The sequence below is a fragment of the Cupressus sempervirens genome, chromosome 1 (assembly GCF_028749045.1).
Source record: "Cupressus sempervirens isolate cs-2001-9-10 chromosome 1, ASM2874904v1, whole genome shotgun sequence".
Classification (NCBI taxonomy): domain Eukaryota; kingdom Viridiplantae; phylum Streptophyta; class Pinopsida; order Cupressales; family Cupressaceae; genus Cupressus; species Cupressus sempervirens.
The window spans coordinates 797,164,329-797,190,409 of NC_143118.1; the positions used below are offsets into that span (position 1 = coordinate 797,164,329).

The window sequence follows — 26,081 nt, forward strand, 5'->3', positions numbered from 1 at the left end:
TTGGAGAGGGTGCTGAGTAGGAGGAAGAAGAAATTCAAGCACAAGCACCTCTTGCAATAACTCAAGGTATGGGCGAAGATCAGCCATAAGAGGAGGAGATTGAAGTAGTTGAAGAAGTCGAGGAAGCACCTACACCCAATGATACAAAGAAGAGGAAGGCCAAGGTACAACCTATGGCAAGGGCTACGAAAACTAGAAAACCAAGCCAAGCCAAGCCTACTACACCTACTACAAGAGCTAGTACACATGCAACATCTTAAAAGGCCAAAGAAAAGACCAAAAAAATAGAACAAGAAGGTCAAATGCAGAAGAAACCAAGAAGAAAATATGTGGCACCAGCCAAGTCTAATGAAGAGAAAACAGAATTAGATGACAATAGTCAATTTAAGGTGGTGAATCATAATCCTCTTTCAAACTTAGAAAAATTATGTGAAAATGTTAAGAATAGTGTAGATCTATCAGGATTTACATGTATAGATCTTGGTAATTTGGGTAAAGTGGAGAAAAATCAAGTGGAGGAGCCATATATGCTATGATGGCAAAATTCAAGACTACTCCACTAGAACTTGCCAATTTTGGGCCAAAGAATTTATATGATAGAGTTGAGCAGAAATGGCACTATTGTTTGAATTTGGAGAGAATAATTAGAGAAACCTCATTTGCACAAGTGATTCTTGAATTAACTATGGCACAGATTGCCAAGGCTATAAAGAAATATGCAATTAGGTTTGTACCTAAATACAAAGCCTCTAGTATTTTGCAGAAGATGTAGTTAAGAAGACCACTTAGATGTGGAAGCTTACATATGGGTTAACTACAATGAAGGAAGGTGAGGAAGAGCCCATAGAGGTTAAGGATAATGAAGAAGATGATCAAGAAAATATAGTTGAGGAATAGAAATGCAAATAGATGACAAGGCAACAACTGAGGAAGAACAGCATAAAGAACAAAGTGTGCAAGACACACAAGTGTCAAGTTTCATCCCTCAGCATGTCACAAGTATGGATGTTGAAACAATAATTATTAAGGATGTTTCTAATGTCACAACATACAACATCAATCCCCTAACTGAGGAAGATCTCAAGAAGATATTAGATTAGTCCACATTACAAGAAAAACTTTGTAATAATCTTGTACTGGTCAATGTGGATGAACTACAGAAGATAGTGACTGATACTGAATAGGAAAAGTTGAATCCACAAGAACCACCTTCTGTCATCCTTCCAATCACTATTGTACAACCTTTGGTCAAAATGCCAGAGGATGCATCTAACAAGGTTGACACAATTGCCAAGATTGATACAATAGAGAAGAGCACAGTGGTAACACAAGTTGTTACTATAGAACAGCATGAAACAAGTTAGATAGACTCATATGCACCTACAACATAACACCAACATGCAAGTCAAGTCATTGTAGAAGTCAAGGGCAAGCCTAGAGAGGTAGAATTGACACCTAAGGTGAAGGAGAAAGTTTTTATCCAAGCCCTAATAACCTTACCAGCACTTGGCACTCCTTCTACTCAAACTCTTCAGAAGTTGAGCATAGATGCTACACCATTATAGATCTCAGTGCTAAGCCCAAGTTCATCAAAGGCTAAAGAAGTTATATAGTATGGAGATGTGAGCCTTGATGAGGAGATCATTTTTCCCAAGTATGACTATGAAACCATGACTATAGAGCATATGAGCATACTCCAACAAGCCCTAGCAAGGAAGAAACATCAGGAAATGCTTAGAAAGGAGCACAGGTAGAAGCAGACACTATAGGATATAAAATACATCTTTTTGGATGCATTCAGTCTGCCAACTCCAGATGAGACCAAGCCACTAATAGAATAGTTGGCAGACATAGTAATGAAGACCTAGACACTAATGCTAAATTATTAGAATGGTCAAAAAAGAAATTTCAAACCAGAGTGAATGAAAAGATATCTGGTGACATAGCACTAAGACAAGTTGCATTGGCAACTAAGGTTGAGGATGTGAAGAAGGTACTTGAGAACATAATCTCATTGTACACTAAATTGTGCAATCCCTCACTCTTCACCCAAGAGACTAGAAGTCACATCTTGATCTTGGAGAGCCACATCAATGCATCAAGTACAAAGATGCTTATGAATCTAGCTTAGAGTGAGAAGCATTTCAAGTCATTGCTTCAAACCCAAAGTTAGTTAGTTGTATTGATAGTAGATGAGGCAAACATAAGGGCCCAACTAACTAGCATCCAAGCAACTCTCACCACCCATATGGAAATTTTGCACAAGGAGCTAGGCTATGCCAAAGCCCTAATGAAGAAAGACCTTAATCTTTCTACCTTAGATAGTCTAGTCCACCTTGTTGTTGAGCTAGCTATCCAAATAAAATCATTGGATGTAGCATGTGAGAATTGGGATGCAGCTCTGAAGATAATACTAGATATCCATAAGTCTTTTCTAGAAAAACACACTATAAGTGTATATCTCATTGACATAAGTGTCAAAAAGGGGGATAATAAGATAGGGGGGAGAATAAGACAAAGGAGAAGAAATATTTTGGGGGAGAATAAGAATTTTGGGGAGATATCAGAGTATGAAGTCCAAGAGTATCAAAATAGGCCCATATTTACTTAGCAGGAGTACACAAATTTTGGATACAGAACAAGCATATCAACTTAGGGGTAGTTATCAGATTTTGAGGTATCTAAGTTATCTCAAAATTTTGAAATTTTGAATTTTTGTATATAAGATGAGTTATAGATATGTTACGCTCATGAGATTAAGGATGTTCATGTATACTCAAGTGTTGTGTCAAAGGGGGAGATTGTTGATCTCGGATTGGTTTTGACAAGTGAGTGTCAACACACTTAAGCTATTTACTTAGTTCATGCCAAACAAGTAGTACATGTTGAGTACAACATGTATATATTAGACCATGTCGAGTTCATAGTGAGTGTTGAGCCACTCATGTGTCGAGTCACTTAAGTACCGAGAAGACAGTGTATACTGAGTGATTCAGGAGCTGAGTGAATGGTGGATGCCGAGTGATGTAGATGTTGAGTCATAGTATAAAGATTATTGCATGCCAAGCATCAAAGACTTCAGATGTTGAGTGAGATAGTTTTGACATTTTTTTTGTAATGGAACAAACAACTATTTAAACCATTTTTGAGATGACTTAAGGATGCATTATGACATTTTGGAGATAAGGACAAATCTTAAGTTGGATTCCCTATGCAATTACATGCATCCAATCAGAAAAGGGAAGGATTAAGTGACAAAATGGATGAATCTCAACTGTAGATTCATACCTTACCCTAAGTCACCAAAGTCTTCTTAAGGAGGAAAAACCCCAAACTCTTTATGAGTGTGTAAGGTGTTGAAGGAGTGAAGAGAGTTCACAAATAGAGCATTTATGGTGGCTTAAGAGTTATGAAGTGAGACAACATTACAGAATTAGTTAGAGCAGAATAGAGGAGAGGAAAAGGATACAGCAAAGAGACGTTTGATCAAGAAGGATTAAGAAGACAAGTGTTTAGAGGTGATCTATTATCAAGAAACCAAGTGCTAACCACAAGATCAAAGCTGAGATGTTGTAACAAGTGATTTCAGTCAAAATCTCTTAATAGAGTAGTCCTAATGGGCTATATTGAAATCCTTTAATAGGGTGCTTACTTAGTTTTGAGTTAAAGTCCTTTGGCAAGGCACACTTCTAACATGGTGTTGAAATCCTCTAACAAGGTGAGACTTAACAATCTTTGTAAGCCTTTAACAAGGCAAACCTTTCACAAGGTATATCACGTCTCATGACCAAAATATTGTAACCTTCATTGGATACACTTTATTACTGCAGTAGTGAGGATTTGTGGGTGTCATCCCCACCCAATCTTACCTTCTCACTTGGAGGGTTTATGGGTAATCATATTTGGTGTTGTGTGTGTGTGAATGTTTAATTGCTTACATACTTTATATGTACATGCTTTACATGTTATTTCGGTTTACACATTGAATGTATGATGGATGTGTGTTAAAATTTTTATGGGTCCAAAGTTTAAATTGTTGATTCACCCCCACCACCCACCTCTCAGAAGTTGACCTTTCGTATTGTAATTACAACAATCACCAGGGTAGTGAAAGGCTAATTGCATGTGCTCTTCTTAGTATTTCACATGTTTTGTTGTAACTCAAATATTTTGTCAAATGATAAAATGACATGTCTTTTCCTTCCAAGTCTGATGCTTTTTGTAACTCATCTATATAAATGATTTTCCAAGACTAGAAGAGGGGTGCGGATTTTTTATTTGAAAAAGGAAATTTCACTTGGAGTCGGTCCTTATTTTCTATGTTATCTAATTCTGTTTCTTTTTATGAATTAAGGTAACAAAATATCAGTAGTCTAATTCTTTTGGGTTTTCTGAGTTACAGATCTAATACTAATGTATAATTTTCAAGAAAGATAACAAAATTGGATAAATCAATGGAATTATACAATCTGGATCTCATCTCTATTTTTTTTTTTTTTTTCTAGATTCAATATCAAGTATATATGAATTTCAATTGTAATTCATTTTGAATTATATAGCATCTCTAGGTTTGTTATTGATCTGATGAAGTATGTAATTGCTTGTCATGGTATGAGAGAACTGTAGGGTTATACAAAGAGATTGTGTTAAGTAGGGGATGTTGATAGTATATTAATCTTCATTGCAAGGTAGGGGAATAGATAATAAGCTATAGTGTTGGATTTATAAATTGGAGCCCAATGGATAAATAACTGAACATGTATCTATTTTGAATAGATATAAAGGGTTGCAGAGTAGAAAAACCTTTTAATTAAAATTGTTTACATTTCATGTTATACTATTGATCTAAATGAATTTTCCCATACTTTATTGTAGGTACTATCAAATTTAAATTATTATATATATTTTTAATTCTTTTGGTTAACCTATGGTTAGAAGAATCAAGGGTTGTCATCTTCTTTATTGGGATTAAAAATGGGTTTTTAATTGGATAGAAGATAGTATTGATCCCAAGTATACTCATATGAATCTTGTAGGATTCAGTGTGAAGAAGACTTTAATGTATTTTCAATTTATTCTATTGGTTTATTTGGACATACTTCCCATGGTTTTTCATTAACTCCTAGGTATTTTCCACATTCCAAATGGTGATTAAAACCCTGTTAAATCAAGAGCCAAAATACAACATGAACAATATGTATACATCATTATCATTGGATAATATTTAATTTGTTACCTCTACTTTATGTGTGCTAGCTATGAAAGATCCTCAACAAAAGGATGACGATGTTTGTTTTCCACAAAGGGTGACAATCATGCACAAAAAATATATTATAAGTAATCAACACCAATAATTAAGCATCATTACACATATTTGAAACATGTGTATCATAAACCACCTATGGTGTTTTCATTAGAATTGAACAAAATGAATTAACTATACCATGTCATTAGACTTCAACATGAAATAAATTAATCATGAAAACATATAAGTAAAACAAATTTCTATGAATAAATCAATACCTCATACATTTTGTTGATCATACCTCATACATTGCATTAATCATTTGATGGATCATCTTCTTCATCCATCTCATCATTATGATCATCATCATCATCATCATCATCACCATCACCATCACCATCACCATCATCATTATCATCATCGTCGTTATCATCACCACCACCACCACTACCAACATCATCATTGTCATCATGATCATCACCATCATCACCATCACCATCACCATCACCACCACCATCATCTTCTTCTTCATCTTCTTCTTCTTCTTCATCATTGACCAATTTGTCATTTGTGATCATCATCTACTTTATCTTTTAATTCTCTAGTATCTTCATCTTCCATCACATTATACTTTATTGGTCTTCCTCTTGGATCATGTCTAACAAAAAATGACCAACATGGTTTATGTGGAATGTCAAAGTAAAACACTTGCTCACATTGGCTTCAAAGAACTAGGGATCATTTCCAACTAGCTCAAATGACTTTATATTAATCATTGTAAATCCATTATCATGTTCAATAATAGTTCTATGAGGACCATTTTTATTTAGTAGTAGCTTGTACCATTTGACGATGAATAGAACTAATTTAAAGGAATTAAAGTCCAACTCAAGTATATTATCCAAAATGTCATAGTACCAATTTTCATATTTTAGAGGACACATGTCATTTTTAGATAAAATATTAGTGAACTCAAAGACTGTAGTTATCCCAGAATCACAAACTTTCATTGTGTTGTGCAACTTTTTTATGTACAACTGACGACTATCGTAATACATAGCTTTATGGTGCTTGACTTGCAATTTTTCAAACATGTCAAAATTATTTGCATTGATTTGTGAATTGTTATCAAAAATATGGGTCATGATAAATAAATTTATACATACCTTTATGTCTCTTAAACCATATGTTAGATCAATTACCATCAATATAACATTGGAATCTACATTGCGATGAGCTTCTTTAACTAATGAAGCAACACCTTCCCATATTAATGAGTGGCCATTTTTTTTAGATTGTTCAATCCGTATCGTCATCCAATCGATATTGTTTACAATATAAAAATATAGTGCATCCCAGTCATGAGCAACTATATAAAATAAATAGACCACTTAGAGATAACTTATATTGAAGAATTATAAGAATTAATTAAATACAAGAACATCTTATAATACCTCTGACTTCCTCAATCTACCTTTCCCCATCAAGTACTCTTATTCAAATTTTTTAATAGAGGTGGGATCCCAAATGCAATCTAGATGAATCATATTTGTTGTAAATTTGGAAAAATATTTACTAATGTAAACCATAGTCTGATATACCATATATCCCTCCACCATAGAACCTTGAGGATATTCTCTTTGTCGAATCAATCCCTTCAAAAAATTCAACCACCTCTCAACCATCCACATTGACCTAGTTGGTACAGGTCCACACAATTCAATCTTCTCAACTTGATGTATGAGGTAGTCTTCTTGTGCATTGGAAAGAGTTGAAGGTAGACACTTTTGCATTTCACACATAAGTTGAGGAATTTTACTCTTCCAATGTTTTATATCTTTTTTATCAATTTCTTTAGATGAAAACCACCTAGAAGAGATTCAACATGTAAAAATATACAAAAGAAACTTTTTTTAAAAAATACAATAAATAATAGAAAAATTAAAGCAACATGCAAATACAATATCTATACAAAAAATCTAAGAAATACCACTTTTAACCTCATGTATTTTCCAAGTTCATATATAATTTTTTTGACACTATCGTTGAAGTGATATGGTAGAGATAGAGGTAGAACATAGTGCAATAATTATAAAAAGATATTTTCAATATATTATAAAATAATACAATGAAAAATAAATAAAGTTTTAAAAATGTATTATAAATAGAGAATAACATGATTTACCTTGATGAAGGTATGCCAATCATGCATTTTCAACCCTAGCCCAAAATCACCTTTCTTTGATATGAAATTGCTTTTGTTTGCAACAAATTCTGTGAGAAATTTAGTTTTTTGTATGGCTTCTTTTATGGCATCACTTTGTTGATGCATTAATAACCAAGGAAGGGCACTTGTATTAATCTAGTCTCCATTTCTATTTGACTCAATGAAAAACTTCAATGCATGATTTGATTCATGAATCTCATTACAAATTTTGACATTGTTTTCTTTGTCACACTATCCATCCAATATCTTCCATAGTGATTTTGTTATATTCTTTCCAATATGCATAGCATCAAAAAAATGCATGATTGGGAGCTTCTCGTAGTATGGAAACCTACTAAATTATCTAGGATAGCTTTTTAGTCCTTTTAGAAGATGGTCATCAATGCCTTGACGACCTTCACAAGCACCAATTACATCATCAGTAAACAAAAGAAAATATCCAAATATAAATTTCAAACAAAAACCATCAAATGGAATGACATTACCTCGATGATTTATTCTATTCTATTCCAACTTCCATAGGTGAGGTGTCATTCTTCATGGCTTTGATGTTGTCTCTTATTTCCCATTAAAAAGATTTTTTTTGATAATTTGATACTTATGATTTTTTCTGGAGAAAGTGCCTATACTCATCAAACACCTATTTTTCTAAACTTTTTGAATGATGAGATTTCTTCTTTGGACCACAAACTAGACATGCAAATTTTTCTTTTTGTCTAAATACCTACAAGATTGTGTATAATTAGATGAAATATGTTAATTTTGATATTTACAATTATCATGTGCAACTTAAATATGCAACAAAAATGTGTTAGCACTATAATATACCAAAAATGTGTCAACAATTTTACATACCACAAGAATGTATTAGCCTAGGGGCATCATCTATTGTCTATACAAGCATTGCATGGAATAATATTTGTATTTGTCCAATCAGTCTAGAGATGTCATACATAGTGAATCCATTTCATAACTCCAATAACTCATCAATAAGGGGTTCGATATATACATTCATATATTTCACTTGGTACTTACCTAGTTGAATGGACAGAAACATTACATAATTATAATTACAATTTTGATGCAATGTTTATAAATTAATTTTGGTGGCTATTAAATGAAAAAAAAAATCGGTATGATCATTGGCAACATTATGTGCTCCCTCTTTGCAGACAGCCAAGGATGAATGTTATTGTTAATTAGAAAAAAGGCCACATTGAGTAAATAGAGCTCATCTCTCCAAATGGATTGACATTGTCTGATGTCAATGAAAGGTTGAGATTACAAGGTTCTTTAAATAATGGCCAAGCATCTTCTAATTTCTTAAATGCAAAACCATTTGTAGGAATTCACATAGTGTCATCTTGACTTCTATTGTGTGCATAGTAATCCATAAATTATGCCAAGCTAGTGCACCTCAATGATCATTATAGACGTGGAATAATGGGAATGTTGTGAAAAAACTTGTGAGGCACCGTTTTTGTTGTTTGATCTGATTTCCATCTACTAATGTGATAATAAGGAGGGGTAACCCCTAGCACATACGATAGACAGATAGGCTTGAATCCATGGGTGACCCCCATGGTCTCAAGTCCAATTCTTCCTCTAGGTTTACTCGGTGAGAATGAGTAGTGTGTGATTGTTCTACACCCATGGGGGACTAGTCTCGCCCTAAGCTTGCATTGGTCGCTGATCATTGTTGGGCTTAGGTCATAAGGACACCCCCATGTAAGAAAAAGAAGTAATAATCAGAGTATTTTGTTGCAAATTCATGTTGTTTATGATATATAATATGATCATTGGGACATGCATGTATTGTTTGATACTCTATTCCAATATCTTTCATAATGGTAGATAATTCTCGGTACAAGTGAGGTAGAATGTTTGATGATGGTAACAAACACTCACCTATCAACCTAAGGAAAACAATATATAATTAGTTAATATAAAGAATATTAATGGTATGCTAACATAGAAGATGACAAAAATGACATACCTTAGCATATGTGACATTGCTACATTGGATATACCATTCATAACCTTGAAGTTCACCAACAACAATACAATGAAGAGAAGAGTTGTTTGAGAGCCTTGATAGAGGGGATTGTATGCATTTTCAAGTATAGGTTATAATCAAGGTTATCTTCATCATTATGATCGGATGTACTACTATCATCATCTTCATCATCTTGATCAACCTAGCCAATACCATCTTCTTCAATCGTGTTCTCTAGAACATGATCAATTATGCCAATACCAACATCTTCAATTGTGTTCTCTACCACAGGACAATCTTCATCCATGGGAGCATTACCTTTTTCTTTGATATTCACACCTCTACATTCCCCCAGTTGGAAGTCCACATTCACCAATGGACGAAATTTGTTTCCCCCATCAATGTGAACATGTTTCCTACAATGTCTCTCAATAGTTGTGATTAGAAGTCTTCGATTCTTTAACTCCTTACAATTTTTGTAGGGATAATAATATTTATCATCTTTACTTTTGAATTGAGACAAAAATATATCAATGTCTCCTTATTTTTTTCTGAGTTCATATTGTCAAGCATGGTCTTTCTTAATATTTGGGCTATAAAAGTATATCAAATATAAACATATAAGCTTTTGTAGTATCTTTCATATAATAAAAAATAATAAAATATTACAATCAATTTTTCAAGAAAATAGTTTAAAAGTTCAACAAATTAGTTCATATTAAACTTCATCTATGGCCTTTATACAATAAAATATTGTCTCAATGCCAGTGTGTCTTTACTAAATAACTTGTCTTTAACACACATATCAAATTAATAGTGAAAAAGGATTTCATTTCTTCTTTCTAATCAACATTGAATCTTGAAGAAGAAACTACTTTAATGTAGTGCTAAAATAATGTCATGAAGTAGGATTGTGACATTTGATTATATTTTTGCAAGGGCACTACATCCATGCAAAACAATATGTTAATACTTTTAATTATCATATCAAAAAGGATATCCTTGTTTAGATTACTAATTCATCACCGGAGATATTTTTTATTACTTTCCTTAAATTTTTAGGTTTTAATTATCAACCTTGATATACATTAAGTTTGTCAAATTGTCCAAATTTATTTGATGAAAATATCAAATTGAGCCTTACATACTAACATAGTTAGAGCTAGGAATTATTAACCATACAAATATATATTAACATTAGACTTAACCATCTTATAATGAGGTAGGAGATGCCCCTCAAACACATTTATAATGCTAGATGAAGGTTATGAAGCAAATTGTGAAAAGAGCCTACCAAAATTCATTAATATATTTTGACTTAGAAATGTGATAATGATAAAGTTATTAAAAGCATTTATGTCATAATGTAAAAATATAAGAGAAAACTTAAATATTTGTAACAAATAGATTAATTGATCTTCTTTAGTAGTGTGTTATAGGTAATTTCAAGTAAAATCATGTGGAATGTTACAAAACTAAATAAAATTCTTATCCTCGAGTTATCATGTATTATTTCAAGTATACATGCCCATTAGGAATAGGCCTAGTATTTAAAATTTGCTGACAAATTTCATCAACAGGGAAGTATATTGTCCCCTTAATAGGTTTAAAATTACCCCAAGGAGATGTTAAGAAGAGCTTGAAGCCTTTTTAATCTTTAATTACCTTTTCCTCTTATGGAAATTGGAACTCCTTTCTTTCTATGGAAAAATGCTAGACCTTGTGGTAAGGAGGAAAATCAAGACAAGGAGGAATAAAATAAATTAAGGCAAGATTGGATGTGAATAGTTGAGGGATCATTAAAATTAAGTTGAGCTCAATTTATTAGGAGCTTCATTGAAATGAATTAAAAATATAGTTTGGGGGCTTTATGGGTCTTGATGGAATAAAGGGAGTGAATCAGCTATTATAGACCAAATTATATAATGTTCTTAATTTTATTTAATTAAGAGGAACTTGTAAAGTCTTTTCAGTTTCAAGAAATAGGGAATCTCACTAGGTTGTTAAAGAGGAAGTATTTAAAAATCTAGCTAGCTAATCTCAAGTTAAAACCCTAATCATTTCTATTTGACCAATATTAAAATCCATATCTAAATGAGGACTTATAATGGTAGAAAGGAGGTGTGACATAGAAGAATTTTACTTCTTTAAAATTGTATCTCCTCTTGTTATCTCACAACTTTAATGCATCTTTATCTTGTCTTGTAGGGTGAATCAAGTTGGGGGAGAAAGGAAGCAAGGAGATTGTCTACAAGAAAATTTATGTTAGAGCCTTGAGGAAAAATTTTAAAGACGAGGAAGAATCAAAAGATAGAGTCATAGAGGCCATCATATTCATCCTCAAGAAATTAAAATTTATGTAACGATTTTTAATTTATTATGAATTTTGAATTTGATTGTGTGTTATTTTTCATCAATGTTTTAGACCACCCATTTGAATAATGAGTGCAATCAAAATCATTTATTTATTTAGAAATATTACTAGTATACTAGTAATAGTTTAGAATTTTAGATATTACAAATTGTTTGTTTTTAATAAAGATAGAAAAAGGGAATTGAAAGAATCTAAAATATTTTTATAAAAGTGAAGAAAAAAATTAGAAAGATTAACCCATAAGAGAATAAGTACCATGCAACAGTCAAAGCCATTGACATCCTGTCATTCCAAAGTGTTTGTTATTTTGAACTTTAAATGTCCTAAATAGCAAACAACATAAATGGATGATTATTTTTTAGATGCCCCAAACAAATATGCTTTAAGTTCTCTTTACAAATAGTGTCAATTGAGTATAGTGGTTCAAAATTCAATTACATCTTCTCAATATTGTTTTTGTTCATGTCAAGGTTGCAATGGCTTATTGTTTTTAGATGATACTCCAACATTCAAGGGAGAAAATATAGCAATTCCTAGTAACAATTCCATCAGAGGGTTTGATGAGGTGGATCAAATTATATTAGAGTTGGAAAAGAAATGTCCAAGACTTGTGTCTTGTGTTGATATCCTTGTCATTGTAGCAAGGGACTATGTTGTTCTGGTTATACACATTCCCTTACATTGTCAAATATTCCATTGATTGCATTACTACTACATGTCACTAACTTAACATGAATTGAACAAATTTAGACCTCTAACTACTTGCTTGGCTTCAATTGATGTTGAATGTTTAGTTTGCATCCATTTGATGGGATTAAAGAGACGATATTGATTTGAAAACCATTCGAGTATTCCTTAGAAGCTTGCACTAGGTGGGTGGAGTCGCTAGTGAGAGTCTAATAGATTCCAAGTCATCCATGATTCCTTTCATTCCTAGTTAGAGGTAGAATTAATAGTAGAAGTTTAATTTAGTTTGAGTTGAAAGTTATAAAATTAAAGTAGATTTTCATTGCACATTGCAAAGCTAAATATTTAGAAATGCAATATTTGATATCCATTGAATGAATATTGTAAGTCCCTTTGTGATGACCATCAAATCACATTATTTCACTGCACAAGTGTCCACAATTAAAGGAACTTTGAAGTCATCTCATGATCTTCCTTTGCAAGCTTAGCATGAGATATGACCTTATATCAAGAGAGGATTGAGTGTTTGGTGTTTCTCCTCAAAACATTAGGTATTTATTTTTGGATAATCTAGTGGAACAAAACTCATGTAAATGTGATCAAAGTACAAATGAGACTATGATCAATGAACGAAAATTTATTGGTTTTTGGAAACAAAGGATACAAACTCATAGTTTTTGAAGGCACGCTAAGGGAGTACTTTGGAACCTAAGATCTGCAATACAATTTTTCTATCAACTTGTACATTTTTTGTAATAAATTTGTCTATTGTAATGACAATCATAATAGCCCCATTTGCTATACATAAATTTTTTTACTAAATAAATAATAAATAATAAAATATTCTAATGTAAAAGCCAATCTAGAAACTAAACCTTACAATATTCCCATCAAAACACCCACACTAATTGTAGCACATGATCACATGGACATCCATTAAAAAAATACCAAGATATACCCAACAACCACAAACTATCTGAAATCCTCAAATTACATTATTATTAACCATTCTTGGAATGACCCAAGAAAACTAAAAGTGATAAAAATGTTGAAATCCCAGAGGCACACAATATTTTTGCTAGGAGGAAAATATGATTCATTGGATTTCTATGGCACAACACAACATCTCAACTTGTCTTTCCTAATCCTAACCAATTTATTTCTAAGCAAAATAAACCCACTGGGTTTCCAATATGTTTTTCTCTACTGGATATAAACTGCAATTGAAACCCTATCCTATTTTTATTTTTTTGGGGTAGGTGAATGGATTTGAAGCAGGGGAGTGTTGGGGGCTATGGTCTAGGAGGAGGTTAAGGGTTTTACTCCCTTGAAATTTCCTACATATTACAATTATGAGAAGTTTTGCTCCAAGATGTTTGGGACATTTTACAAATATATTAGCATTTTAAGATTTTTCCAATCATTTATAGTTATAGTTTTCCCATTCATTCATTAAGGATTCAAGAGTGAATATATATTTTGTCTCTTGTTGTGCCCTTATCATATATTTCTTTGAACTGATTTTTTTTAGTGGAGATGGAAAGAAACAAGAAGGAAAAATAAGGGTATGCAGCAAAAACAAAACTTACCAGTGGTTTGGTGACGCGCACAGCTCGATCCCTTCCTCCCTCTTGTGATCCGCCTAAAACAAAATGAACTGAGTTTCACTTTCCTTTTTCTTGTTTATATCCTAATTTTGTCTAAATTTCAACATTGAACTTAATGAACATCGAAATTTTGACAAAAAACTTAAGTGGCATAGAAATTTTGATGTTGTTAGGACATAATAAAAAAAAGTGAATTCCACAAGACAAAATGGCCTAATGTCAAAAATGGACGTAAAAAATGGAGGCCAATTTTAGTAGTGTATGAATTCACAATTGTTAATATTTGCAAAACCCTAGATCTAGTGTGAGAAATTGAAGTTTTTAGAACTAAAAATTTTTCTGATTAATAAAAGCAAATAGTATTGCAAATGTAGTCTCGAGAGAAATGCAATCAATAAGAAAATAACATCAGGAAAACATAACATCAAGAATCTAAAAGATGCAAATACAATCTAGATAATATAAGATAAGATTAATTTATTAATCTAGAAGAGCGAGTGTATATAAATAAGAGAGAATGTAGAAAATGCAACCCATACGTAGAGTAATTTTTATATAGGCTAAGTAAGAGAATGTAGCAAACACAAGTCATATGAAGAGTGTACCAAAAGTATCCAAGAATAACATATATAACTCTTATAAAAGACATTGACCCCTCGTACCCACTTACACTAATACTTGCTTTATGAAAATTATTCAAAGTTTAAGAAAAAAATGTAGGGAAAAATTAATTTGTAGAAAATTAGAAATGTAATGAAAAAAATAATCTACACTAACAACACTAACTAGTGAACTCAAACAATGGAGAGATTAGATCTATTTTTGTGTAAATATCCTATAGCAAACCTATATTTATAGATCTTATCCATAATTTATATATATATACACTACTACACCACACAATTGTATTTTTTTTATTTATTTATATATAAACATCTTAATCAAAACGAACCCATGACAAAGAAACATGAATAGGAATTTTCACCATTACTCGTGTTCACATAATAGGGTACCTTTTGCTTTTTTTTTTTCAAGTTAGATCTTTTTCAAGCATATTTTACCTTGGAGATGGTGTTTTCAATGTATAAATTGACTCATGAAATCCAAGTTGGTCAATCTTGGCCCCAAAAAAGTATGCATCTTCATTTTCACTCCCACATTTTGACCATAATGTCACAACATATTTATTGTACGTAAAGTCTGCCATACCTTACACATGGCCTCCATAGGAGATGGCCCAGTCCTTCCTTATTCATGACCTAACCAATAATGTACCCTCTTTAATGTAGAAAGATTACACATGGTACAAGAAAACAAAAATACAATAACACTTAGGGACCACATTCATAAGCCAAGTCTTCCATCGCATGCATTGATTTTGAAATTTTGAAATTTAATGATGTCCATGTTTATGATCAAAAGTGGGAATGTACAAGAAGTTTCACACAAAAAAATTTGAGGTCCATGTGACATTAAAATCAATGTATCACTTCATTTGACTAATGAGAAATATGTGACAATAAATTCAATTTTCACTTCCTTTGACTAAAGAGATATGTGGGAAAATCATTTAGAGCTTATCAACACAAAGGAATAAGTGATGGGCCCCTTTTAATCAACATGGAGGAAGCTAAATATAATTTGTTATCATGTTATTGTAAATATTGAATGTAATCATGTTATTGTAAATATTGAATGTAAATTATAACTAACGTAAATATGATGGAAAAGTTCAATTGAAAAAGATGACAGTGTCTTGACAACTAAAGAAATGATGCTCCACTCCATAAATCATGTTAAGAGAGACAGTTAAAAATAATTATATTATATTATCGTAAATAATAATAATAAAATATAGATTTAGATAAGATTGACAAAAATGTCTCATTCCAGAGGAAAATTGCATCTTCTTTATAAGTTTTGTTATGGGCCCTTCTTAATTAATAAAAGGGATTAAATGTGACTAATATTTCTCCTCTTTCTTGATCCATGTACCATGCACACCCTCTATTTATTATCTTGGTCTCCAACACATTTGTTTCTTCTTTCATAACACTCTTCATCTTAATAATGGATCGCACAGCTTGATTGAAATGTCGATATTACTACACAATTGAAACAAGAAATTAGCTAATAACTTCAATGGATTGTGGATACTTGATATCATTAATTAAGTTAAATATGACTAATTAATATAATTATTGTAAATATTAAAAATAAAATATAACCCAATTGCTTCTCAAGTTGATTGTGTACAATTTTTTTGCATCAACATACATATCAAATAATGAATTGTACACAATCGAATGCAAAAGCAATTAGATTAAACTCGTGGATTGTGGAAACATAATGTTAGTAAAATGTAACCCACATAAACTTGACAAAAAAGTTTGATTGAAGATAAAGATGGCATCTTGATGAGTATAGGAGGAGTGCTCTACTATCCAAAAGTCATCTTATGGGTTCCCCTTGACTAATCTTATGGGTTCCTCTTAACTAACACATTGGAAGTTAATCATGACTAGTTACCGCATCATCCTAACATTGAACATTAAACAACGAAAGAAAATGATTGAAGACAACAATGATATCTGGAAGAATGTAGTAGGGGTGTACTACTCCTCAAGTCGTCATGCTATGAGTTTCTCCCAACCAACATATATGAAGAAAAAGAAGATTTGAACATATATGAAGCTTAACATAGTCTATAGAACAATACCACAAATTCAATAAATCAAATAGCAAGACAACTTAAGTAGCTTCATTCCTTTCTTGTGTAGGATGATGATGAGCCCACCCAATTGCTCAATGTACTCGTCATTGAATAGGTTATGCCAAAAACTGTCACATATAAGTATCCGCAAATTTATCCCCCCGTCCTTGTAGGCCTCACATTCTAAAATAAAGTGCTGTTCAATCAAAACAAAACCTTAAAAAATAGACAAAAATTTTAATCTATGAGACAATGACAATGGCATTGACAAGTGGAGTGGCCCACACACCTCCACAAGTCATGGAGTCTATCATAACGTATCAAAATTTTATGCAACTCAAAATGACAAAGTCTTGGTCACATTGAGTAACGTATAGTAATGTATTGATTAATGTGATGGTTAATTTTTAAAGGATTCTCATGGATCAAGACAATTTTTTTGGAAAATAGCTTCCCTAAAGTATTTTTTGTCATTTAAACAAATGAGACAGGGGGGACAGGAAGCACTCTTATTCACGTCTTTTATTAAAGATTTGTGCTAAGAAAGAGACATTTCTTCTACAATTATTTATTATATGGACTTTCTTTTCAGGTACTTACTTCCACGTATATTTCTATGCACAAAGAGAGAACGTGCAATACACTAACTGGTTATCTTGCCCACAAATCATACCCACATCAACGGTTCAGATCTGTGCTCGTTTTTCCAAAGCAAACGTGGACCGTTGATGCCAAATCATTAGCTGGGTGGATATTCTGAACCTTGGGGAAATGAACTTTTCAATCACACTTTGCCTCCAATTTCTGTTCACTTAGTCAACAAACAAATCAAATGAGAAGGAATCAAATGAGAATCGTGTAAAGTTGTGATGCCTAGAAAATGAATTTGACAGGTAAGTTTTGATGTTGATATTTTATTTTGAATCCCACTTTTCATGGCCATCCTGAGATATTTCTCTTTAATGTATGATAATTTGGTCAAGCTTTCTTTTTATATTTTTGTTATGTGACATTATAAAAGTAACAAGGGGATTATTTTAATACAATTTTGATTGGTAATGACTGATTGATCTATTAAAATAGTAGACAAAATATTTCAATTTTTTGGTGTGGGATAAGGACTTCCATTAGGTTTCGATTGATTCTGCTGATCTGGGGAAAACCAAAAATAATTTGTTTCAAAATGATTTTGACTAAAGTCTATAAATCTACTTTTGGTTAAAGGAAAATTACGTTCAGTTACTGTCACAGTGTCTCCATAGATTGAGATGTGATTACTACTTATCTTCAATGTAAATGCAGTTAATTCAACTTTGTGAGATTCTGAGCATGCATTCATTTAAGCTTTATAGCCTTTTGACTATATAAATTTTTAGTCATGAAAATGAAATTATGGTTATGAAATGCATAGTACTGATATAAGATTTTTACAATTTACGATTTGAATTTTGATGTAGTATCTAGATTTGACAGTGTTGCAGTTTTTTGTTAATCACATTTAGTGTTCTATCATTCAAAATAGTAGATTAAATGTTAACTCGAAAATAATCAATTTAAAAATAACATCAATGTTCAAAATACATATTTTTATATCTTTTAGAGAGAATTTATATGATAACTTTCAATTTTACAAGGTGATAGTACTTGTCTTCTCTATTGTTCTCTATTGTTTTCATTATAATAGTCTTGAAGACAAACTTCAAACATAAAGATGATAGGAGGGCCCTAGATATGAGATGGGCAATAATTTTGCAGACAAGTAAAAGAGTTTTAAGAACTAATCAAACATAAGACAATACTATTGAATCTTTAATCTTTGAATCAATTACTAAGGCAGGACTCTTAGTTGTGTAAGCACATATGGAACTATCAGATCTATTAGATAAGGTAAACCATAAGATAAGAGATTTTTTTTGCAGACAACCAAAGAGTTGAAGAGACTAATCAAGCATAAAGACAATATTATGGATCTTCAAATTTGAATCAACTCTAAGGCAAACCTTTTAGTTGAGTAAACATATGTTGGATATTGGATCGATTAGATAAGGCAAACCATAAGATGGAGAATAGTTTTGCAGAGGAAAAGAGCTGAAGCATAAAGACAATATTATGAATCTTTGAACTTGAACCAATTACAAAGACAAACCTTTTAGAAGCACTTAATATTATGAATCTTTGAACTTAAACCAATTACTAAGATAAACCTTTTAGATGTGCTTAATATTATGAATCTTTGAACTTGAACCAAGTACTAAGACAAACCCTTTAGATTTGTAAGCAAATATGAGACACCGGATCTATTAGACAAGGTAAACCATAAGAGAGGGAATAATTTTGCAGAGCATCAAAGAGTTGAAGAGACTAATCAAGAATAAAGACTATATTATGAATCTTTGAATGCACCAAGGAGTTGAAGAGACTAATCAAGAATAAAGACTATATTATGAATCTTTGAACTTGAACCAATTACGAAGACAAACCTTCTAGTTGTACAAGCACATATGGGATATTGAATCTTTAGAAAATGTGAACCTTATGTTGGGTACACAGTTATTAAGCTATTGGGTTTTAATAGGAAGTTTGGAATGATTCTTCAGCACTTGAACTGCAGTTTTGTTTTAATCAGATTACTCATTTCTAACAATTTGTGTGCATCCTTTCTTGAACAGAACTTTTGACAATAATGTACCACTGGTAGAGCCCTTTTACCTCATCTGCCCAAAACCAAAATCAACATTATTTGATCCTTAGCTTCAAGAAAATGGTACAATCATAGCATTTTCAAAAGATCACTAGCAAGGCAGAAGCCATCCCAGAATTAGTCCTACATAAATGACCCTGAATAGCTTGATAACAACTTCGAACTGAATAAGTTTGGTTTCTGTATGTCTTTCTTTCGTAGTCTTTCGGTCCTACTTTGTGTTTTTTGTTGGTATCTCATCCTGCTTCAAGCTTTATCCTTTGTTCCATAAAAGGATTGGGGCCCTTTCTAAACCCTGCAAATGGCTATTAACTTAAAAATGCCAGAGTGTCTGAACAGGGGTTGCTGCCAAAAAAGCAAGCTTTATCCTTTGTTCCATAAAAGGATTGGGGCCCTTTCTAAACCCTGCAAATGGCTATTAACTTAAAAATGCCAGAGTGTCTGAACAGGGGTTGCTGCCAAAAAAGCAAGTGATTGGGGAGAGACAGAAAATTCCCAAATCATAATTATAGATGCATCTGATAACACTAACCAACAGAAAAACATTGAAGGGAATTTGAACAATTGATTCTACAGACCCACAGCCAATCTAACTGATATATAGAGAAAACATCGTAATATTCAATATAGAAGGGAAAAAAAATCTTCTTTTTCCAGCATATCACATTGATTTAGAATAATATTGTTCTTCAAGCACTTCCCAAACAAAAGGGCACATCGGAGATTCTTAGAAAGATGCAGAAAGAATCAACCATCTACCCCAGGACTGCCATTCATAAAGAAAACTATTATTAATATAATTTAGTCAGGAAACAATCTTATTACATTGAATTGCATTGGATGGGTACAATAAGACTAGTGTATGGTGACTATGTTGTATGGCTGATCCTGTACAGAGCAGAGTGTCAATTTCATGCATTCAGGAATATGCTATAATTACTTCCTAATCCAAAATTTCTTAAATGTAACAGTAAGAAAAGATATGAAAATCATCACGACCACCATTTGAGCAGAGATCCAAAGCATGATGATGGCCTTGGATCTAATGTCAATCAATCTGTCTTTGTATCTGCTCTGGGTAAGCATTACATCTATATATGATTCAAGGGTGGTGGTGGTAAAACATATTTCATTTGCATATCACCTACATCATGCTACGAGCATGTTATGTGCTTGGGGGTATGAATGCAATATGATTTTGTTTCACTGCTATGTTGTATTATTTACACATGTAATCTACAAAATTATGGGAGAGCAAGTAAATGCAATGTGTTGTACAAAAAAAATGACAGAACGGAGAATGAAAGGAGAGCCTCAGGAGGAGCTTTCCTCAGGGAGAACCACTTCATCTGGTAGAGTGAATCCATCCGGTTCTGCTTCTCCATCTGTTTGAAGCTCTCTGAACATAGCCATAACTTGGATCATGGTAGGCCGTCGCCATGGGCGATCATCTAGGCATTCACAGGCGATTCTGAGATGTTGAATCAGGTCCATCTGTAAAGATTTGTCTTTAATCAGCAATGGGTCAAATATGTCTAGAAACTTTTTCAGCTTCACATTTTGCTTCATCCACCCAACTAGATTATTGTCGCCAAACTCGACAGGGTCAATGGGTCTCTTCCCTGAGAGAAGCTCTAACAAGATGACACCATAGCTATAAACATCTCCCTTAGTTGTACACCGAAAACTCTGGTAGTACTCTGGCGGTACATAGCCAGGAGTACCGGCCAGGGTGCTGACACTCAAATGAGTATCTAGTGCATTCATAAGCCTCGCCATCCCAAAATCAGAAACTCGAGCCTCCATTTCCTCATCCAGAAGGACGTTGCTTGATTTCATGTCTCTGTGAATTATATGGGGAATGCAACTGTGGTGAAGAAATGCCAACCCTCTAGCAGAGCCAATTGCAATTTTTTTCCTTGCAGCCCAATCAAGAGTGCTGCTTCCTTTAATTTTCTCATGTAGTACTGTTTCTAGACTTCCCCATTTCATATATTCATAAACAAGTAATCTCTCTTCCCCTACTTTGCAATAACCTAGAAGAGGAACGAGGTTCCTGTGTTTGATTTTCCCTATAGTTTCCATCTCTGCTGTGAATTCCCTGTCCCCCTGACCACTCACATGTATAAGCTTCTTAATTGCTACAACAGATCCATCTTTCAATTGAGCCTTGTATACATCTCCAAAGCCTCCCGATCCTATCAAACTATCTGCACTGAATCCATTTGTGGCTTCAAGTAGGTGAGCAAATGTAAGCTTTCTCAGCGGTTTCTCAAACGTTGCAACATTGATGCTTAAGGGCTCTAGAACCCCAGATAGCTTCCAACTACCACTTCCTGAAGTGGGTAGGCTGTCCATGTATTTGTCTCTCATGTCTTCCTGTTTTTTCTGTTTCCTGGTTTTTACAGCAACAAAAATGAGCCCAATGATTACAGCCAGAGAGAACGCTAATCCCACTGCCACACTTCCTGCCAAAGATGCTCTTGCTCTTCCATCTCGGCCTGTCTCAGATGATTGATGTGTAGAGTCTGCACCATTTCTTGGTTGGTGAGTTCCACACGGATCAAGTGGTAAACCACAAAGACCTGAATTGTTGTCATATCTTGAAGCAGGGAATGTCATGAGCTGACCTGAAGAAGGGATGGGTCCTGTGAGATTGTTGTTCGATACATCCAAGTCACTTAAGAATGAAAGCCCACCTAGTGATCCAGGGATGAATCCTTGTAGATTATTGTGAGACATGTCTAAGACACCGACTTGCTTTAGACCTCCAAAGGTCATTGGAATTGGCCCAGTGAGTCTATTGTGTCCTAAATTGAGAACTTGCACATAATACATAGCTCCAAACTCCTCTGGAATTGTTCCAGAAAGTAAGTTGTAGGACAAGTCAAGATATATGAGTGTACCATTATCTAAAAAAGTGTACATTGTGACCCCTAGGTAGACTCTTGTGAATGGGCAAGAATGTAACATAGGAGAACGTAATAGCTGCTCCTGTCGAATCCCAGCAAATTCAAGAAGTCCCCCAGCTCCCCTGCATGAAGTCCCACCTTCATTTCTTACAAATGCAAACAATTTTCCGGCTACACTTCCAGCTACAATATGCCCTGATTGCAGGGCAAGCGCTGCCGGTATGGAACCCTCTAACATGTTACTGTTAACATCCATCCATATCAAACTCTTACAGTTACCAAGTTCCGGAGGAATAGTACCGGAAAGAGAGTTGTTGCCTAACTGAAGTATTGCCAACTTATCCAATTGCCCTAGTGAAGATGGTATGAAACCATTCAATCTGTTGCTTGAGAGAGAAATCCATACGAGATTGGAACAGTTTGCAAGGCCGTGGGGAATTTTTCCCGTGATGGAGTTGTGATTAAGGATCAGAGTCTCTAAACTTCCGCTGCTACATATTTTCTCGGGGATTTCTCCAGTGAGTTGATTGAGCCAAATGATCAGGTCTTGCAAATATGGAAGCGAACCCAATATAGCAGGAATCGATCCATTCAAGTTATTGAAACTGAAATCTATGGACCTTAGATTACGGCAGTTGGCGAGCTCTGCAGGCAGCTGACCCGTCAGGAGGTTGTCAGGAAGATAGAGCTTTTGGAGCGATGAGGAAGGGGTACAAATACCCGGTGGTATGGGGCCAGAAATAGCGTTTGAACTCAAGTCCAAGACCTCCAATGTGGTACAATTCGTGAGAGATAGGGGTATTGACCCTGTCAGATTGTTGTAAGAGAGGTACAATGCCCTCAGAGATCCTAGGCTTCCAATCAGATCACCAAACACTTTTCCTGAAAGCTGATTATTGCTGAGGTTAATGGTGCGAAGAGAAGAACAAGCGGCAAAAGAAGAGGGTAATGATCCCGTAATGTTATTGGACGAAAGGTCAAGTTCTTGTAGAGTTGTGCATATGCCGCTCAGCTCGGGAGGAATGTTTCCGTTTAGGTTGTTCTTAGAAACTAAAAGCTGTACTATACTGGCCAGACCACCGAGGGATGCGGGTATTGTATCACTCAATTTGTTCGCAGACAGGTTGAGCAGTTTTAGGTTTTTGCAGTTGCCTAAATGAGAAGGGATGTTGCCCGTGAGGGAATTGGAGGACAAGTTTAGGACCGTCAATTGCCCACACGAGTTCCCCAACTCCAATGCCGAAAGCGGTCCAGTGATGTTGTTGTTTGACAGATCAAGAAATTGAAGACTTGACTGTAGACTGCAATTCCCGCCATTGCAGTTGCTTACAACAAGGTCTGATGGTATTCCATCCGTCAACAAATTCGAAGAGAGATTGAGACTTACCAGAGACGCGCATTGGCCAATCCCCTGAGGGAGGCTGCCGTTGAGCCTGTTGTGGGAGAGGTCCAAATGCTCCAAGCTTTGGCAATTAGCAAGGATTCCTGAAAGAAAACCGTCGCCGGATAGTTGATTGTGCGAGAGATCCACCACTTGAACTGATGACCCTAAACTAGCAAAACCATTAGCCCCTTTTGGAGCAGCTACAATGGAGTTGTGGGACACATTGAGCGAAACCAGCTTCTGACAAGAACTGAGGAAATCCATGGGCAGGATCCCTGATAAATGGTTATTCGACAAATCAAATACCCTGATGCTGCAACCACCATTCCCCTTTGTAACATTCAGATTAGACCCAATATCCCCCGTTAAGTTGTTTCCTCTCAAAACAAGAGTATCAAGATTATCCAACACTGATACAAGCTCTTCAACCCTCAAATTGCCTGTAATCCCTCCATTGCTGAGGTCAACCGATGTTACTCTCCGGAGAGAGCAGTTAACTCCATACCAAGAACACGGATTACCATCATCTTTCAACACCCATCCACTCAAAACTCCCTTTGGATCATCCGTAACTCCTCTTTTGAACTCAATCAGACCCTCTGCATCCTTTCTTAACAACCCATCAGAAGCAGCTTGAGCTCCTCCTGTGACATAATCCATCACAACCAAGAAAACAATCATCCAATCCCACTTCCTCAATCCAATCCCGCCTCCCATTTCATACACTTTATCAATCACTACAATTGGATTGCAACGCTAATGGGGTAACAAACACTTCTACCTGTAGATTATGCCGCTTTCTTTCTCTTCTCCTCCTACCTCCGCTACTTCTGTATTCCCAAACCTTGCATCTGAATCCATTATTACAAGACTTTGAGGAGGGTGAAAACATCAACAAAGCCTACATCTATCTATGCATGCCCCCATCTAGTCCTACTTCTCATTTAGTTTTTTATTCCCATTGGGTATTGGGAGCTTCATATCTACATCCATTTAATATTCAACAAAAGTCCACGTTCCAACTGGATGCTAAATGTTAGGTTTTGGACAGTTTGGCTCATTAGAAAACCCAAACCATAAACCCTATCGTAAGTTATGGACACATACACTGTGTATATATATCCTCCGTCAGGATGGAATATTTAAGGATTCAGGTCGTTGGGCAATATTTATATCTGCACACGAGATAAACCTGTCGACGGTACAGAAGTACTTACAATATGGGTTTAGGATGCAAATATAATTTTCAGTGATCTCCTATTACGTCAAACTGCAATTATCAGCCCGAAAAAACTCCAAGTACAGTACCATGATCCTTTTAAAAAACAATGATTCCCTACTATAAAAATGCAAATTTGGCGTCAAGGATATTGAAACGGTCAGAAATATTGTTTTCATATTGCTGAATTCTTCTGCGAAAGTTCCTTGTGAAATTCAGGGGTTGCAACTTTCATTGGTTTGAAACATAAATTACCGCAAAGATCTTATTGAGCTAGGCCCATATGGCATTTTTTTATTAGTTTAGGATAGACGGCATATTGCAAATTGCAGTTTTGTTTTGGGGAGGAAACGTAGAATCCCAATCAAAACCATTGCAATGGGGAATTTCATATTGTGTTTGAGGTAGAAGCAAGAAACAAAGTGGTATATCCTCCATTATAAACTACGATGAAGGGCCCCTGGTGTCAAGACAAAGAATTAAGTTGGCAAAAGTTTGGAATCCCTCCTCCTTATATTCTCCCAAATTACAGTTTTGTTAAGATATTGCGTATGACTCCCTTTGAGTACACCCCATTCAACTAGGACGAATCATATCCGTATACATGGTATTTTAATCATTTTAAATTATATAGATTTACTATAAATATCTTAGCATGGTGGAGAGGTTGTAAGTGTAGAGCAATCGGTTGCATGAGGTATCGGCAAATCATTTTTCCAGAGGCAAGTGAGTAGATTTTCAACAATTAGTACAATTGGTGTTGGGAGAATTATAAAGTATAAAATTTGATGAAGATTTTGTAAATGGGGTTGTAAGTCAAGTGGGTTTGATCGTAGAGGAAACTTTGTAGCGCTCATGTTGGAGTAGTATCATGATGGGTGGCATATAAGGAAGTCTCAGACATCACCTTTGTGAGCATCACCTAGAGACAATGAGGGTTGAGTGTTCCATTTATTCTCATGAGAGATGGGTTCATGTGAACAAATACTCATAAAACATGAGTCAATGAATTTGAC

General features: G+C 34.3%; 1 protein-coding gene across 1 annotated transcript; it reads right to left on the reverse strand.

Annotated features, from left to right (window-relative positions):
- Positions 1–20,317: 20,317 nt before the first annotated feature.
- LOC149580286 (uncharacterized) lies at positions 20,318–25,104 on the reverse strand. The gene has a single exon (XM_089790216.1). It carries the CDS (start codon positions 24,561–24,563, stop codon positions 20,865–20,867), a length of 3,699 nt encoding a protein of 1,232 aa, XP_089646342.1. The 5' UTR covers positions 24,564–25,104; the 3' UTR covers positions 20,318–20,864.
- Between the last annotated feature and the right edge of the window lie 977 nt (positions 25,105–26,081).